This window comes from Cyprinodon tularosa, unplaced genomic scaffold (genome assembly GCF_016077235.1).
Source record: "Cyprinodon tularosa strain WSP-4 unplaced genomic scaffold, ASM1607723v1 ctg704, whole genome shotgun sequence".
Classification (NCBI taxonomy): domain Eukaryota; kingdom Metazoa; phylum Chordata; class Actinopteri; order Cyprinodontiformes; family Cyprinodontidae; genus Cyprinodon; species Cyprinodon tularosa.
In genome coordinates, this window is record NW_024039457.1 from 11,456 (window position 1) to 26,222 (window position 14,767).

The following is a 14,767-nucleotide window of genomic DNA, read 5'->3' on the forward strand; positions in this document are numbered from 1 at the left end:
ACATAATATTTACTTAGTGAACATACATAATCACCCGCTTGCTAGTTTTTGCTACGTTTTTCGGATCTCGTCAGGATTATGTGAAATTGCAACGTTTAGGCTGCTACCCATCGCCTAGCATTTAGCTGCCGCCCCGATTCAACATTGAATCCTTTGTGATTTAACTCCATCTGACGGATCAAACCCTCGCCACTGCGTGCGTTGCGTCTGAGGTTGATTTTCAGATCAATGCATTACGTCGTGGCATACGGGAGAAACTAATTAAACTAGTTTAAAAAAAGGATCATGGGTTAAGATCGGATGTGTTTTATTTGGAAATCTACCGGATCCTTTGTGCAATTAACTTCCTGTTTGGTGCGATCTCATTGATGGGTTTTGACCAGATTTTGACCAAAGAGGAACTAAAAAAAAAAAAAAAAAACAATTTAAATACACAACCAGCATATCTGGAATCAATGATAGAGAGCATAGATAATCACCCGCTTGCTAGTTTTTGCTACGGTTTTTCGGATCTCGTCAGGATTATGTGAAATTGCAACGTTTAGGCTGCTACCCATCGCCTAGCATTTAGCTGCCGCCCCGATTCAACATTGAATCCTTTGTGATTTAACTCCATCTGACGGATCAAACCCTCGCCACTGCGTGCGTTGCGTCTGAGGTTGATTTTCAGATCAATGCATTACGGTGTGGCATACGGGAGAAACTAATTAAACTAGTTAAAAAAAGGATCATGGGTTAAGATCGGATGTGTTTTATTTGGAAATCTACCGGATCCTTTGTGCAATTAACTTCCTGTTTGGTGCGATCTCATTGATGGGTTTTGACCAGATTTTGACCAAAGAGGAACTAAAAAAAAAAAAAAAAACAATTTGAATACACAACCAGCATATCTGGAATCAGTGACAGAGAGCGACTGGGACCAGAAGTTTATTAATTTCTCCCCACTGATTTCCATTCAAAATGTTTTCGATCCCACCGGGCTCTAGGGAAGGGGCGGGCATACCGCCACCTACTGTTCATGAGTGTGTAGCAACATTGTTTTACATCTATTAAATTCTATTTTTTTATTTTGTATTCTGAAGATAAATAAATAATGCTTTCCTTAATCTATAAATATCTTTTATATTTCCTTTATTTCCCAATAATCCTTTAAGACTCCATTCTTGGCCTGTCCTCTTTTCAATTTCTTCCTTTCAGGAAGAAACCTTCTTCCTTTTTATCTTCATTCCACCTTTTTTTTTTGCCATATTTCAATTTCTTTCCTCTTAATAAATGATTTTCCTTTCCCTAAAGGAATTGTAATTATTATTGCCTCCTCTAATTGCTAATTTGTCTACTACTACTACATTTTCCCACTTTGACCTTTTAAGGTTAGCATATTGACCAAAAGCTGACACCAAAAATAAAGCAATCGATTATTTACAACAATATGCTACATTTAATGAAGACTAATACAGATTTTACTCTCTTATAAGAATTAGTTTCAGGTTTTATAGGGGAGAGTTTGTATCGGCAGTCATCTGGGAATCTTTTATGTATTTACTGGTAAAGAACAACCTCTCAACCCATTTAATGTAAATGTTGCGTCGAACCAGAAAGTTATTTGAAGAGCATAGATGCATAAATATATGCATAGCTTTAACAAGGGCCTCATGAAGGTCTGTTCTGTTATTCTCTTTTGGAGAATATAGACATTTCCCTGATAAGCTGGTGAAGATTCTTAGACATCCAGGTCATAATCATTCCAAAAAAAAAAAAAAAAAAAAAAAAAAAAAAACTTTGGACTTTGTTTTTCAAGTTTGAAGACTTCCCATTCAGGACGTTTTTCAATTCAAAATTACAGTAGATCAACAAATCCTTGTTTTGGCTAGGAAAATATGCAAATTGAACCTGATGCCTGATCCCAATAGCTTGACTCTGAACCGAATTTGATCCCTATTACTTTTTGGCCACATGCACATTATTGTGCTGCCTGGTCAACCCTATGAAAATGTTCTGGAACTGCCACTGAACTGACACCCAATGCATGGAGGGTAACCCAAAAAGGGCCATTGTTAGAGAAACTGGGTGCCTACAAAGTGCTGTTTTCAAGCTAATTAATGGAAAGTTAGCTGGAATGAAAAGTAGACAAATAACAATTACAATTCCTTTAGGGAAAGGGGAAGGAAAATCATTTATTAAGAGGAAAGAAATTGAAAAATGGCAAAAAAAAAAAAGGTGGAATGAAGATAAAAAGGAAGAAGGTTATATAAAGTACAAAAGTCAGTATTAAATAGAAATATTAATGAGAGAAACCGAAGGGAAGAAATAATAATGATCAGATTAAGAGTAGGTCATACTTATCTAAATGACAATTTATACTTAATAGGGAGGAAAAATAATGATAAATGTGAAGGATGTGGAGAGATAGAAAATGCAGATGTATTGATGAACTGCAAAACGTATGAACCTGAAAGGAAGAAATTGAAAAGAGGACAGGCCAAGAATGGAGTCTTAAATGATTATTGGGAAATAAAGGAAATATAAAAGATATTTATAGATTAAGGAAAGCATTATTTATTTATCTTCAGAATACAAAATTAAAAAATAGAATTTAATAGATGTAAAACAATGTTGCTACACACTCATGAACAGTAGGTGGCGGTATGCCCGCCCCTTCCCTAGAGCCCGGTGGGATCGAAAACATTTTGAATGGAAATCAGTGGGGAGAAATTAATAAACTTCTGGTCCCAGTCACTCTCTGTCACTGATTCCAGATATGCTGGTTGTGTATTCAAATTGTTTTTTTTTTTTTTTAGTTCCTCTTTGGTCAAAATCTGGTCAAAATCCATCAATGAGATCGCACCAAACAGGAAGTTAATTGCACAAAGGATCCGGTAGATTTCCAAATAAAACACATCCGATCTTAACCCATGATCCTTTTTTTAACTAGTTTAATTAGTTTCTCCCATATGCCACGACGTAATGCATTGATCTGGAAATCAACCTCAGACGCAACGCACGCAGTGGCGAGGGTTTGATCCGTCAGATGGAGTTAAATCACAAAGGATTCAATGTTGAATCGGGGCGGCAGCTAAATGCTAGGCGATGGGTAGCAGCCTAAACGTTGCAATTTCACATAATCCTGACGAGATCCGAAAAACCGTAGCAAAAACTAGCAAGCGGGTGATTATGTATGCTCTCTGTCATTGATTCCAGATATGCTGGTTGTGTATTTAAATTGTTTTTTTTTTTTTTTTAGTTCCTCTTTGGTCAAAATCTGGTCAAAACCCATCAATGAGATCGCACCAAACAGGAAGTTAATTGCACAAAGGATCCGGTAGATTTCCAAATAAAACACATCCGATCTTAACCCATGATCCTTTTTTTAACTAGTTTAATTAGTTTCTCCCGTATGCCACGACGTAATGCATTGATCTGAAAATCAACCTCAGACGCAACGCACGCAGTGGCGAGGGTTTGATCCGTCAGATGGAGTTAAATCACAAAGGATTCAATGTTGAATCGGGGCGGCAGCTAAATGCTAGGCGATGGGTAGCAGCCAAAACGTTGCAATTTCACATAATCCTGACGAGATCCGAAAAACCGTAGCAAAAACTAGCAAGCGGGTGATTATGTATGTTCACTAAGTAAATATTATGTAAATAAACCCTACACTTCTCGCTATAAATGTAATCAAAAACCCATTTAAATGCAGAAACTGATTGAAATTATTGATTTTGCCACTAAAAGTTAGAGAAATCTCAGCCATGTTTATACCAAAATGTTACAGTTTCACATTATCTTGAAAAATCTTTGCAAGAAACGAACAAGCAAGTGAATATGTACATTCCCTGAGTAAATATTCTGGCAACAAACTATACATTTCTCACTAGAAATGTAATCAAAACTCATTTTAATGCAAAAACAAACTCAAGTTATTAATCTTTCCACAAAAAATGAGCGAATGTCGGCCATCTATATATATTTTTTTCTTCTCCCAGCTGGAATCTTGAAAGTCACGTGACTAGGATGTAAAACAATAGAAAGCGTATAGGTAGAAGAAACGTAACAGTACCACAAAAAAATGGCCATTAATGTACCTCCACTACGTTTTGCAGTGTGGACCAACGTAGTGGGGGTACATTTTCCCATGAGACTGGGTTGTTTACACCAACAACCGAAATACACATCTGCTTCAGAGTAGTCCAAATAATTTGGTCCAAAAAAATCAAATATTTTTCTTTAATTTTATCTTCTGAAGGAAACACAAACAGCTTTTGCAGGTTTTCTGGCTTTAAACATAAATAGTAACATCTGAAGTTATATTATCTCTTGAAATTTCAGTAACTGTGATTTAATAAATGAACTACTGGGCTATTCTACAGATATAACTTTGTGAATAAATAGGGATTTTGTTTTTGGCAATAAGAAAAAAGGCATGGTATTGCTCATATATGTACCGCCCTACGCTTCTGCACAATAACTCAAATACGGCAGTAGAGGGGAGCAGTATTGTGTCCTCATTGTTTTACTATAAAAATCATACATGACTTTGCTAAATATAAAAATATTCTCTGACAACATTGTGTTCGTTGGGAATCCACCTTTGAAGGCCTTTAAGCAGAGAAGAACAGCAGTATTAAATATGACTAATTAATTAAATACAATAATTTACTACAGTAACTTTATGAACTAAATAGACTAATTTTATGGTGTTACTACACTATACCTCTAACTACCTTAGCAACACCTCTCTTTTACTAATAGTTTGAGCTGCTAATAAAGAACTGATTGGTCACTCATTATTTGCTAATTTGGCGGTGCTACTGGTGCACTTCTATGAAAGAGGAATCAGAGGAGTAGAAGGGAGCATTTTGGGAGAAGGGAAGTGCTAGCCTAGTGGGATGAGCAGTGCACTTATGCTTTGAGAAGGTTGCAAGTACGCGCTTTGATCCACACAGACTCCACTCTGGATTCCTGAGCAAGACACTTTAATCCAAACTGCTCCCCAGGCGCCGCACAATGGCAGCCCACTGGTCCCCAAGGGGATTGGTCAAAATGCAAAGGGTGGATTTCTCCAATGTGAGATCAATAAAGTTCAATTATTATAATCAGTTCAGTTCAGTAGCTTTTATTTGTCCCAGTATGGGCAATTTTTGTGCAGAAGTAGTACACGTTTTACACGCACATTCACACTTCACACATAAAAACACAAGAAACACATAAAATATATTGGAAAGATAAAAGTAAGTTTTTTTTTTTACTACTTGATGTAGATGTTGATAGCCATAGGCAGGAAGGATCTTTTATTACGGTCTGTCTTACAGGAATTGTTACAGTTGTACTATAGGAATAATAAAATCCCAAATATAGAAATAAAAGTATATTTAAAGACAAAAAAATGCTTCTGCGTTTTCATAACTCACTTTATAACATTTATGTTTTACAAATACCATAACTGATATGTATTTATCACTGCCTAAATGAGCCCATCATGATTTTTCCTCTTGGTTTTCCTCTTTTACTTTGTCTGCACAATTTTTCATGCTGCAGCTGGAGAGGTATGCTAACAGTTTATCAATGGGTCCTTTACACATGAAAACAAACAGAATCAGGTCCACAAAAGGATTTAAGAGAAAAGAGTATACAATTACATTAAAGTCAGCCATGTAGCTTTAAAATCTCCTGTTCATTAAAACAGACCAAACGTCTGTGGAGACGATCATCTCTGTGTAACTGATAAACAAGAGAACCAAAACCCCTACAACCCTGCGTTTCTCCTCTGTGGGAACAGAGGCTGCAACAGGAAGAGAACTGAGGGTGCGAGCAAGACAGAAAACCATGATGGGGATAGAGAGGATGGCCAAAACAAAAACAACAAAAACAAAGATGGATAAAACATAGTCATAGAGAAAAGCAACCGGTGCTAAGCAAATGCCCCAAACTATGAAGCTTATCAACACAGAACTTTTAGGTTGTCTGATGCCCTGCAGCTGTGCAGGGAAAAGCACAGCATACCTGCAACAGAAGACATATGTACATTTATATATCTGCAAAGAAGGTGAACCTGTTTGAAAAAAAAAAGAAGCTACTGATACCTCTCCAGAATAATGCAGATCCTGAAGCCCAGACTGGCCATCACGCTGCAGTAATACAAAGTCAGTGATAAAATGGAGAGCTCATCCTTTCTGGCCATCCAGATGATCATACAGCCAAACTGGATCAGATTAGAGACCAGAAGGTTCAGATAGTTGATGAAGGGATTGTTCTCTAGTCGAACCTGCAGGCATATGTAAGCATACAGTGATATTCTTTAAAAAATTGTATGCAGTATATATATAAACTGTTTTCTCACCCCTGGTGGGGTGGTATGTGTCATCCTCAAGCGGGGGTCCTCTAACAGAGGCCTGGGAGTTTGAGGGTCGGTTCTGCGCAGTATCTTAGCTGTTCCTAGGACTGCGCTCTTCTGGACAGAGACCTCTGATGTTTTACCTGGAATCTGCTGTAGCCACTCTCCCAGTTTGGGGGTCACAGCCCCCAGTGCTCCCATTACCACTGGCACCACTGCTGCTCTTACTTTCCACATCTTTTCTAGCTCCTCCTTCAGCCCTTGGTATTTCTCAAGCTTCTCGTGTTCTTTCTTCTTGATGTTGCTGTCGCTTGGGATTGCCACATCTATCACTACTGCCTTCTTCTGCTGTTTGTCGATCAACACGATGTCTGGTTGGTTAGCCATCACCTTTTAAAGATAAAACCTATTTTCTCTACTAAGGATAACAAAAGAGAGATTTTTATGTGATATTAGACGTTATTATTGAATTAAGTGATATTTAGACAGGAGATGAATGCCAGGTGCATGTTGTTTCTCTCCTTCCCCAAAGATCAAGGATCCCCGGGTGGTTTCTACCTTTGCATTAAACTGTTTGGGTAAAATGCAAATATATATATATATATATATATATATATATATATATATATATATATATATATATATATATATATATATATATACATATACATATATATATATATAGACTTTAGCTGATCAGAAAAATCCTGTAGTCTTTGAACCCAGAACTGTCCTATTTCATGTGTGCTATCATCAAGAAAAACTAAAGCTACTTCTTAGATTTAAAAAACCTAGTCTTTTCAAAATCATTACTGTCTGTGAAAATCATTTAGTGTAGCCTAGTATATCCATAGCTACAGTATGTGGAAAAGCACCTTACGCCAACTGTTGAGTAAAGTGAAGGATCTGTGATGTCACAACGCTGCATCCCTTATCAAGTCTAACCTTTTAAGGTTCAAGCTATTATAAGTTTAGAATCAGAAATGCTTTATTGTTAATTACAAGGACTTTGTGTTGATGAGGTTTGATGAATATAAAAGTAAACAATCAGCTGATAAAAATAAATACTTAAATTAGTGAAAAACAGTCAAATGGATTTAACTACAAAATTGAAAATGAATCATCAATAATGACTGTCTGGCCGAACCAAAAACGTAGTGGGTTACTAAAAAAAGAAATGCTTCTACATTTTATTCAAGACAAAGAAATGCTAACAGTATCAGTGCTGAAATCATACAAATTTAATATATACCTGTACATTTCTTTGTACTTTCAGCAAAATACTGTAAAACTGTAACTAAATTTTAAACTTATTCTATTTATAATGCTAATTCCTAATTCTAAAATAGCCATAAAAGAAAGTATTAAATACTTTCCCCTGAGGACTTTAACCATCAATCTTCTTCAGGGTCACAGTAGGGCTGGTGATCTCCAGCAATCTATGGGCAAGAGGCGAGGTTGGCAGTCCGTCGCAGGGCAACAGAGACACACAAACTTATACCTCAGGACAATATAAGAGAGGCCAATTCATTTAACATCATGTTTTTGGACTATGGGAGGAAGCTGCAGTACCCAGAGAGAACGTGCAAACTCCATGCAGAAAGACCTGCAACTTTCTTCTTGTAAGGCAACAGTGTTACAGACTGCGCCACCATGCACACACTTTAGCTTGATATTTAAAAAAATAAAAAATAAATATAAATGGATGTTGATATTTACCATGCAGCACAACGCGATGACCAGAACTGTGATCGGAAGGCAAAGACGAATGTTAAGCCACACCACCAGATAAACAACGTCAGAATGATCCATCCCCCCTGTAGGTTCCTGAGACCAGAAAATATGACTTTAAATAAATAAAAACTGATCACAATGCAAGTCTTGGACATAAAACTAAGCTAAAAAAACTATGTAAAGGAAGATATTAACAGATATTGTTTATAAGTTGATTTGACATTAAAAAGTTGAATATTCGACCGTGGGCTCCCACGGAGAGGACCTGGCTGCCCTCATTACTTCACTTGGTTGCAAAACCTGGTTTCCCCAAACCAGACAGTCCTTTTCAAAACAACAAACAAGATCCGTAAAAAATTGGGACCCTAGAAGAAATTTCTAACTTGCTGGACAAGTTAAAAGTTTTGCTGATAATGATGGCACAGATATTGGTTTAGTTATACATAACTAATTGTTGATTAGCTTCACAGCAACTGCTAAAAAGTCCGGTTAACTTCCACAAAATTTAAAAACACAATTAGGGTTTTTATTTTTGTCGCAAAGTATTGAAGCTGTCGAGAATATCTTGTAATGATTTACTGATTATCATGATCATTTGATTATTTCAGTGTTCATCAAAGAGTATAAAGAACAATGAAAAATAACATTTCAATGCCTAAAAATGCAAAATAAAAATGAAAAATCCCCACAAAAAGAGTAAAGCAAAGAAAGTCCCATCATTTAAAGTCAAAGTCATTCACACATATGAGTTCAATGTGACAATTTCCCTAATGCACTCTTAAGCATTTACTTGCCGTTTCTCCTGAGTTCACCAGTCTCTTGAGTCAGTTTTGCTGTTTTTAAACAAAAAGAGGATCAGATAATCAGCACCCCGAATCAATATCAGACATACAGCGTACAACCGCCATTTCAAAGCCAGTTTAACACAGTGTTCTGAAACACAAAGTTTTCCGACTGTAGCTTCAGAGTGGTAAAACCTGTGGCAGGAAGTTGATCAACATGCAAAAAAAAAAAAAAAAAAAACATGCAGAAACAGTCTTAAAAAAATAAATTAACAATACTTAAAATCTTACGTGAAAATATTTTAGGCATCAACATACCTTTATTTTGATGGTATCAGCATATGCAACACACCTGAGAAAAAACAGTAAGTAAACTTATAAGTAGACTGCAAAATCTTATTTCATGGTGTTACATGAAAAAATGGAAATTAGCATCTAATGTATATCTACTTCTAAGGTTTTTCTCATCAACGATTTTGCAACATTTCAGCTGCGTTTTTGCTTTCACAAGGGGCATGAGCATAATAGCTATGCTTAATTGAAGCATGGACCTAAATTTTTGCTGAAATACACTAATTAGGTGATAAACTGGTAGCTAAAAGTGCAATGAACTATTTAGAATTCAAATGGATAAAGTTAAAAACAATTTAAGGGCCCTTTAAAAAATTAAAAGGATGTTTATAATTTTTCCAATTCAGAACTGTCCACCTTTTGTTTCAAATAAAACAGAATAAAAATGTACAAGTGGTGTGAGCCCTGCACCTCTAAGGGTTTAAAACATTTCTCGAAACTCTTCAATTAGATTTAATGCTTTATAAACGTTCCACTTATTTAGACTTCATGAGCTCAAAGAATAGAGAAAGAACAGATATGTAAGAACAGTGGGGAAACAGGAATTTGAAACGCTGCAGATTTTTACAGGTTTACTCCCCGTTACAAACCCTGTAAAGATCTTTAATTTTTTACAATGGACCTTTTCAGCTCTAATGGATGGGATCTAAAACATAAAATATATTGTTTGAGATAAGTTAATAATTTGCATTTTATTGCATGACAAGTATTTGCGATGAGTCATGAGAAAAGTGTCAGGGTTCTGAAGTCTGCTTGGGTTTATTTTTAGCTTCTTTGTGTTCTGTGTCTTTGTGGTTTATTTCCACAAGTGCTGAGTTCTTTAGTTACCATCTGTTGCCCTCTTGTGCTTGTTTCCTCTCCCTTTGGCTTCCTCCTAGTTGTTCTTGTAGAGACTGACATTTTTTCGGGAATCCCACGGGTCACGGGATTCCCGTGGGATTCCCGTGGGATTCCCGTGGGATGGGAGTCAGTATTAGTAACGATCACGGGATTGGGACGGTACAGGATTAAACATTAACGGGAGCGGGAGCAAACCAATAGTAACTTCCGCTCTGAGTTTTTCACCCGCGCTCAAAAACAACAAGAATGGGAGTGGTGCAGGAGCGGGAGTCATTCTGAATGGGAGCGGGATGGGAGTGGGAGTAATTTCACCAGGAGTGGGACGGGACAGGATTTAGATTTCTACTCTGGCCCGGGATCGTGACGGGACACCATTTTTTTCTGTGGGAGTGGGACAGGACAGGAGTGAAAATCCACTCCCGTGTCAGTCTCTAGTTTTTGCCCACACCTGCTCCCAATCTGCCTATTACCCTATCTTGGTTCAGTCTCCCAATATATACACCACTTCTGCAGTAACTCATAGGCTGGTTTGTTGTTTTGTTGGTTCCCGGTCTCTGGCTTCCCACATGATTTTCCCCTGACGTAATCTTATTAGTGATTCTCAGTATTTTCTATTTTTTTGTATTTCTGCCTCAGTTGCATATTAAATCTGCAAGACTCACCTCTGCCTCATGATCTCTGCATTTGGGTCCTCAAAAACCTCCACCCAACCGAGACAACCGAGACAAAAAGTAGGAAGAAGTCAGCAGAGCACTAAATTGTTTTATTATAGCTCTATTATATTATAGATATACTGCAAAATAAAAATATCTTGATGTTTCAAATAACTCTTTCAAAATGATAAACTTTATTGTTGAATTTTCTCTGTTTTCAGTAGAAACCTCTTTGTTTGACCATATTATGTATCCATGTTATTTTGTGACTGTGTCTGATAGTGAGATTTAAGGACACTGGGACAAGGACTGCCCTCACTCTGGATCCGCATAAGCCATGGACACATGAACGATATGCGAGGCCCAGGGGACCAGGACAACCAAGGAGCAGACTGACTGAACTCAAATATTAAGGGAGGTACATCAAAGAGTAATGAAAGGACAAGAGGACCAGCAAACTCTAGCTACACGTCGGAGAAATGCAACACCAAGGAGCCACCAGCAGATGGACGACCGACAGGATCAGATGTGATGAAAGCATCACAGGAGGGAATGGGATCCTTCTCCATTTGAATTAGATAAGTCAAACAATACGTACTACAATAGGATTGGAATAATATGAATATTATTGTCTATGATTAGTTGATATTTGCTGATAAGAACACTAATTGTGGTTTTTCTGTCTTACTCATTTTGAGGGGATGGATTGTAAAGACCGGTGACTCCAGGCATAAGACTGCAAACCTTCAACTTCCGCCTGCAAAATACCAAAGGCGGGAACCTGTGATCCTGTGTTCAGGCCTTTAAAAGCCAAGGACAGAGCCCTGAAGTGAAAGAACTATATTTTTGATTTTTTCAACAGGAATGAAGACAACACAAGTATCGATTATTCTTGTATTCTGTAAATATAAACCTGATGATTGTAACATGCCATTGCTTTGCATTATAATCTGTATTACTGTCTTATTCTTTTACATGGTAAGCTATACATGGGTGGCTGTTTAGAGGACTGGGGACTCAGACTACTGACTGACTGACCTACTTAATTTTTCCTTTTCTTTCATTTACCTAGCCTTATATACTACGATACACTATAACTAAGTTCGAGTTATTTGAAATGTTTTGAATAGTTACCCTTCACATATTAAGTAATATCAAGATTGGGTCGAATGCTTGGAACAGTGTTGGTTTCACAGATCATCATGAGTAGCATGGTCAGGATGCGATTTGTGCTACGGCCGACGCCGGAGGAAGGATGGATGTTTGGGGGAAGCATGGGTCGATGGGATAGTTTCCTCTTAAATGAGTATGAAATGAAAGAGTAAGATGCCCACAGGACGAAAAAGGGGTTTTCGATCCCATACTAATCGAACCATGGCCATGTGGAAAATGATGATCTTTCTTTGAAGGTTCAGTAATATTCACTTTGTTTTGTTATTCACTTTAGTTTTGTTATTAATCATGACACTTTAATTTTCATTTACTTTGTTTTTCTCAACTTGCATCCATACTGGGCTGCGTCGGTAACACTTAGATACCGTTTCATTTAAACTTCACATACACGTAAGTGCACTTAGTTGCGTAATATTACCATCACTATGCAAATTCTCATTAGTACTTCATTTTCAATGAACTACAGGAGGGAATGTAGAAGCGAATTGCGTTGCCTTAGGTCATTGTGACCTTAAGCTCACAATAATTGATAACACAGAGCAAGCAGTCTGGAAGCCACGTACACATCTTGGCAATAACAAGTGTTCACAGGCTGGAAGCCACGTACTTATTGGCAGTAACAATGTGTTCACAGGCAGGAAGTCAAAGTACTAGTCTTGGAAAACAAAGTCTTTAAGGCCCACTCGCACGCAATCCGGTCACAGGCCAAGAACTTCCAGGAAATTTTATCAGAGCGTCCAGTCGTGCACATACATCCACACAGTGCAATGTTGAAACTATATAAACGCCCAGATTTGAATGAGAGTTGAGAAAAGCTAGATGTGTTCTGTTGAAATGTTCAGCGCTGTGTTATGTGTACTGAGGACAGCATGTCAATTTGATCTATAAAATAAATGCTTCTTCTCCTGTCCTGGGGCAATCAGATGATCGACTGAAGGTGTCCTGATTTTTGACATTCTACCATTGAAAGCCACCACAACTGCAGACTACTAGGGAGGATCTGTGACAAGATCTTCTTGAGTCACATCATATGATAGGTTGTATATATATATATATATATATATAGGTTGTTTTTTGGATGGGGGTAAGTTCACTGGTAATTTAATATGCCCCCTTTCTTTGGTGGGATTCGAACGTTTACTAGGCACCCTCCAATAAATTGCACATCTCTGCTTTTTCTTGTCATAAGCCCCATTTACACTACCCTCTGAAACCGATCCGTGCTTGGATCAGTTAACCAGCTCAAGTGGTAAGTCACCCGTCCTGCAAACAGGAACCTGGGTTTGTTTGCTAACTGGGGGAAATGCCAGTATGGGTCCTTAGACAAGACCCTTCATGCTAATGCCTGCTTTGGTGAGAAATTCAAAAAATTACTTTTTTATTGGATGATATCACAGTTTGATGTGGTTTTTGTGAATATTATCTGTTTTTAAATTTTAAATAAAGTGCATTTGTGTGAACAAGTATTTGACTTGTTTATTTTATCTATTCAGGTATATTACCATCAGCTGTTTTCTAAACCTTCTCATTCCTGTTCAGTGTTATGAAGCAGGGAGGGGTTGGGTTGTGTTCTGTATATAGATTGTAAAGGGTTTTCTATTGGCCACCTCTCGCTAGCTTTGTGCCCCATGTTGGCCATCCCAGTAAAATATTCTGGGCACACCCCTGCACAAAATGCATGTTGGATAAAAAGAAATTGAAAATATCAATGTATAATTTTAATATTTTATCAATGTCCAGTACAACACAGCTCATTCTACGTCACATTAAAGTCAGTCTTAAAATTAATATTAGATATTAGAAGTTAGGTTTAAGTTGATTATGCAGGCTCTGCAGAGTTAGTGATGAAAAAAATCCTAACTACATTGCAATGCTGGTATTGTCTGAGAGATATAAATGAATAAGGAAAAGATGCTTCATCTTTTTCAGTCCTATGCTTGAAATGGAGGCATAAGGTTTAAGAGCGAGCTCCTACACCTTATGGACAAAAGACATTCTTTTGAGGACCAGAATGTTTACATTTTGGACACAGAGGACAGGTTCTTTGAGAGGGCCGTGAAGAAGGCGATCTATGTTAAGAAAGAAAAACCAACCTCAAATAGAGGGGGTGGACTCAGATTTTAGCTTTCAAAAACCTACAACGATAGAGTTGATTCCTTCGCTCCATGAGGTCTGTTGAGATAGGTATTAGAAAATGGATGAGACTAAGATAAAGAAAACAAGTAAGTTAGAAAGGTATTTATGGCCTCTACTAGGTTGCATTCCAGTTTCCCTCCTAGGATCTATTTAATTTGGACTTTAACTTCATTGTCTGGTTTATTGAGTCCTATAAACTGTCATGTGACCTTATGTGGATTAAGTATCTGTCTGAACTGTGTCATCTTAAGTGTTCTGAACCAAAAATGTATTTAGATCTAATTGTCGCACCTCTTCTCTGTTCTGGTTCATTTACATCTAGTGCTCAAAATTGTCAAGGTTATTTCCTTTGTTTAGGTTTAATTTTAGTTTCTCTGTAATTTTGTGTTTGTAGCTTTTTTCTCTCAGTTTTACATTTCTTGAGTTACTGATACAATTGTGTTCAATTATGGATCACAGTTTCTAAGATCTCAGATATTCTAGTTTAGTTTTCAGATATCTTTAAAGTTTGATTTATTGACTTAATATTCCACAATTTTTATGTCGGTCTAATATGAATCTGTTGTGAGGTTGTTGTTTTTTTTAATGTGGCTAAAGCTACTCCTGAAAGCCAGGACATGTAACTGCTGTGTAGTGTGTGTTTTATTTTTTTATTGTAATATCTTACTGATAGCTGTAAACAAGACTGCTCATTGAGGACAGTAAAGAAACTTTGAACTTTGAAGTCTCCAGGAACTCCAATGCTACTCATATTGCTGCCTCACCCA

The 14,767-nt window shown here is 37.2% G+C and overlaps 1 protein-coding gene across 2 annotated transcripts; it reads right to left on the reverse strand.

Moving 5' to 3' along the window:
• Window positions 1-5,246: 5,246 nt before the first annotated feature.
• On the reverse strand, window positions 5,247-8,990 carry LOC119772267. 2 transcript variants are annotated; one of them, XM_038268606.1, is made up of 4 exons: window positions 8,860-8,990; window positions 8,051-8,158; window positions 6,081-6,262; window positions 5,253-6,000 (listed from the first exon to the last, which is right to left on the reverse strand). In XM_038268606.1, the coding sequence occupies exons 2-4, from the start codon at window positions 8,141-8,143 to the stop codon at window positions 5,658-5,660; spliced, it is 618 nt and encodes a 205-aa protein (XP_038124534.1). In that variant the 5' UTR covers window positions 8,144-8,158; window positions 8,860-8,990; the 3' UTR covers window positions 5,253-5,657. The 2 variants fall into 2 exon arrangements, with proteins under 2 accessions (XP_038124535.1, XP_038124534.1); XM_038268607.1 differs by lacking the exons at window positions 8,051-8,158; window positions 8,860-8,990 and adding an exon at window positions 6,338-6,390 and having other exon boundaries at window positions 5,247-6,000.
• Window positions 8,991-14,767: the final 5,777 nt, after the last annotated feature.